General features: G+C 31.0%; 1 protein-coding gene across 1 annotated transcript; it reads left to right on the top strand.

Moving 5' to 3' along the window:
- Positions 1 to 573: 573 nt before the first annotated feature.
- LOC132614331 (RING-H2 finger protein ATL78-like) lies at positions 574 to 1,529 on the top strand. The gene has a single exon (XM_060328753.1). It carries the CDS (start codon positions 613 to 615, stop codon positions 1,312 to 1,314), a length of 702 nt encoding a protein of 233 aa, XP_060184736.1. The 5' UTR covers positions 574 to 612; the 3' UTR covers positions 1,315 to 1,529.
- The last annotated feature ends 3,144 nt before the right edge of the window (positions 1,530 to 4,673 follow it).

Below are 4,673 nucleotides of genomic sequence, written 5' to 3'. Positions count from 1 at the left end.
AATAAAGTAAATAAACTATTATGATAGGTAAAAATATAATGATAGTGAAAAAGATTAAAAAGTATATAACTTAATAAAAAATATATTGTAGTACTAAGAATTTTACCCTTCTGCTTTCTCCATTGCAACGCCGTTGGACATCACTATAAAAAAATTTGGAGTGAAATCAGAGAATGTTTAGATTAGTGTAGGAAGATTTAATTATTTACACATTAACATTCACAAAAGAACAACTATTTCTTTAGCCTTGAATGGCATGTCGACCATTACTTTCATTGTCAATATTATCTTATCTTTTCTATATATAAGAGAATTCATTTAATAATTCCTAAAAGCTACATACACGGGCTCCTCTTGTTTATAACAAATTCTCAAACCTTTAGTGCTTAGAAGCAAATCTAGTTAATTAAAACATGGCTTGGAACCTGATAGATATCTTTAAGGAAAATAAAATACAATATCCTTCCATTATTTAAGACTCAAAAAGTTGATCCACACTTTACCCCTGTTAGCCCTATACGTTTGTCCTATATAAGCAATTGGTTTGATCTTCAATTCATTCAACACCAACAAATAAAGACAACACACATACAAACTCTCAAGCAAAGCTCTATGGCAACTACTACTTCCACTCTATTCATTCAAGAATTCATGGAGAACTTCCACTACTCAAGAAGACTACTCACGGAAGCCACCATGACGCTGCCTCTGGCGGCAACCGGAATTAGGCACGACCAAATTGATGATGATGTACCAATTGGTAACGTCTTTGATGCAAATGTTATTATGGTCATATTGGCAGTACTTGCAAGTGCCTTGATTTGTTCACTTGTGTTGAACTCCATCATAAAATGTGCATTTAAGTGCTCTAGCCTTATATTGGCAGACTCATCCTCAGACCATACAAATAACCCTTCAGCAGCCAATAGAGGGATCAAGAAAAAGGCCCTCAAGACATTTCCAGTTATAACATACACTACTGAATTGAAACATGGGATTGACTATCAGTGTGTCATTTGCTTATCAGAATTTGAAGTTGGAGAGAAAGTTAAAGTTCTTCCAAAGTGCAACCACGGATTCCACGTCAAGTGTATCGATAAATGGCTCAATTCCCACTCTACTTGCCCTACTTGCAGGCACTGCCTCATTGAGACTTGCCAAAAAATTGTTAACGGCAGTAATTTTCCCAGTAGCAATACTTTATCATCAGCAGCAGTGCAAGAAATTATCATAAGAATTGAACCTCTCCAACGTGAAGGTGTGGTATCTAATAATCAAGATTTGGTGGAAAAAATAGTAGTATCTCGGCTATAGTTGATTGGTATATGTAACACACACACTTAATTAGATAATTAGAAGCTTAGCTTTGAAGTTGATAATTTAATTCTTTCTTTTTCTTGTTGAAAAAATTTCAGCAAGCTAGCATGAGGCCAAAAGACCAGTACTTTTCCAGTGATTCATTGGTCTTGCAAGTGTATATAAAAATTAATTTATTACTGTTAATTTCTTTATAATCAAACTAATCTTTCTTCCCGTCAAAAGAGTCCAAAGTTACTGTATTTAGGGAAAGGGACATTATATCCTGTACTATTTGAATTTAAGTAACTTTTCCATTTAAGTAACTTTTGGGGCAATATTAATTCCGCCGTCAAGAAAGTTTTTTTTTTCTCTTGAACCCCTAATAAACATTGGGGTACTTTTAAACCATAAGTAAAAGTTGATGGGTAACTTTAAACTTTTTCTCGAAGAATTTGGATCACATTACAGCAAAGAAATATACAAATTGATTTGCTAACGGTCGGGGGCGGCTCAACCATATCGGGGCCTAAAGTCAAACTCTAACGGGAGGTCTTAACTTTGAAAAATATTATTATATATATGCGTTTGTTCGAAATTTATTTAGCTTTTTGAGATGCAAAATTATTAATAATTTTTTTATAATCAATATTTTCTAATAATTCTTTTCAATTGACAATATAGCTAATCCATTCAATCTTTCTTGAAACATAGCTGATCTTAGATAAGAGTTTATCAATTTTAATTTTGAGATTTCATTATCAACATTCTCGTCAAATTGCTTCTTTCTATTTATTACACTTTTTTTATGAAATTCAGTTATATTCTTATCAAATGCAATTTTCTTAGCAGAAATTCAGGTTACAATAGCTGTCTTCCTCTTTTTATGCTAACAAACTAGTAATAGTAATTTTTTCTTCTAAAATACTCAATATTAAAAAAATAGTATATATATATATATATAAAATTATGGGGCCTTAGGCAATTGCCTGATAAGCGGGCACAGCTAATGGCAAGAATCTAATTGGACCAAAACTTTAACGAAAGGCTACATGAGCTATTTGCAATAGTATAGGAGTAAATTTGTACTTTTACCTTTTTCTTTATTCAACAAAGGAAGTAAATTTGTACTTTTACCTTTTTCTTTATTCAACAAAGGAAATCGAGAGATTATAAAAAAATAATCCAACTTTTAAAATAGTCATATTATCTTTTCAAAAATAATACTCGTACTTAACAGCGACAAATTATATATGTAGCCAAGAAGATTACCTTCCTTTAATTACAAACCACAAAAATATTTTAAGGCTTAAACATTATTTTGTATGTTATAATCATACTACTTGCAACAAATGGGACCCGCTAGACAATCTAACTTTTAAATGGAGAAAAGATTTGGAGTAGTGCCCAAATCCAGATGGATTAATAAGGAATAAACTAGAGATTGAACATTTGGTGTGCATAGGGCCATTCAAACCTTACCATTCCTGTTTTTTCTTTGAATTTCTGGTAGAGTTTTTCTTTTCATTCTATGTATGTTGAATATTAAGTTACTTTCTTTTGATTGAACCAGCGATGTTGAAGTGAAATGTTAATGAATAATGAATTGAGTACGTATGCTGAATAAGTTATATTTTGATATAATAGGAAAGATCCAGTAGAAACTTCTACGAAAACAAACATAATTGTTATCCATAAAGCTAAAAGACTTGAACTCCTGTTTGTTTGAAGTTCAATCCTAAAAAGAATTTTACAGAAATAGAAAAAGGTGAATTACTACATGTCAATTGCCCCTTTACACTAGAAAGATATGGTATATTTGAATACCGCCAACGTCCTTCCTATTTTTCAAGCATTGGGCGTTCTTTTTGAAGCTCTAATTACAAGTACTTTTTCTATTTTTTCATACCTTTTCTACACTAGTTTCTGGACACGTGTATTGCACGTGTATTCCATGATTATTAGATATCGTTTGACTTCTTAAGTTTTGTTCATATTGAATATTCAACTTAAAAATGGTCTTGTTCTTAGTGATTCAACGACATATAACTTATATGTGAAATATGAGCAATGTCGGTTATAAATGCAAATACTTCACATGTAGAAGCTTTTGCCTTGTTTTTAAGAAAGTATACTCTTCTTTCTTTTACAATCACGTACATATCGAGAAATTGTTGTCCAATAAAAAATACATTTTGTGGCAAGTTGAGCAAGACTTATACACTTAAAATATACGACACCCATTCTCCATACAATTAAGATGCAGTGAAATGACTTCATTCTTCTGTTCCATTACAAATGTAAACTTGTATTTATGGTCAATAGAATAGAAATAAATATGTAATCGAATGGTCAAGAGGTAGAAGACCTGATCTATGAAGATAGTGATAAATTATAAATAAAATAATGCTAATACCCTTGATATGGATACCATGTGTTGATAGAAGTTTGCAGTTGCTAGTCAATATATAATTTCTCGGGTTCCGCCGAAAGATCCAGCCATAGCTAATGTCTGGTCCAGAGATTTCCAAGCATTTGACTTCTCTCTCAAATATTATTGGGACAATTGTGAACTTGGCATGCTCTTTCTAAGCTTGTGATCGAATTACTGGTAAAAAAATGAATAGATTCTTCCTTTATGAATAGTGTTCTAACGTTATATCTTCTTATTAAAGTGGTTAATTATGTGGAGGCTTTTGCCCTTTCTCCTTAGCCGGTAATATTGAAAGTTGAGTATTACTATTAGAATATGAAAGCAATTTTAATACATTGAATACTCTGTGATAATTTGAATGCATCCGGCCAATTATTGGTCTATTCGTCCTATTTCATTTTAATAAAATATTATTACTAATTCAAGTGTAAATTTAATTTTTTACTATTAAAAATTATAGGAGTAATGTTTAAGTGAATGGCAAAATGGTCACTCAACTTTTAATGGGCAATTTCATTATTTAACTTTTAACTTTGGTACTTCCAAGTTATTATGGATAAAATTTTGTACTTGTACAAGATTATTAGAATATGTTTTCGAGTAACAAAAGACAAATTTAAAAAGTAAAAAATTTCATGGATATGATAAAAGTTAGTGACTTCATAATTGAAATCAATAAGCCAATATAAAATTTTGACAAATAAAATAAAAATATTTCAAAGCTTAGGCTTGAGACACTATTATCACTATTGTAGCACCCATGATCATATACAACACAAAAGGAAAAAAAAGAAAAATGAATTGATGAAGTGTAATAAAATTTTGTAACCTGAAACCAATAAACTCGAGCTACACAACTACGAAAAGTGAAATTACCTGCAACGATAAAGAAGTTGGTTGAGACACATGTCGCTCTTCATAAAAATCTCCGGTCGGTTAAATA

The sequence above is a fragment of the Lycium barbarum genome, chromosome 10 (genome assembly GCF_019175385.1).
Source record: "Lycium barbarum isolate Lr01 chromosome 10, ASM1917538v2, whole genome shotgun sequence".
Classification (NCBI taxonomy): Eukaryota; Viridiplantae; Streptophyta; class Magnoliopsida; order Solanales; family Solanaceae; genus Lycium; species Lycium barbarum.
This window is presented reverse-complemented; position numbering and strand designations above follow the sequence as displayed.

Coding starts and splice junctions, on each gene's coding strand:
- LOC132614331 (XM_060328753.1), top strand. CDS start 613: ATGGCAACTACTACTTCCACTCTATTCATTCAAGAATTCATGGAGAAC.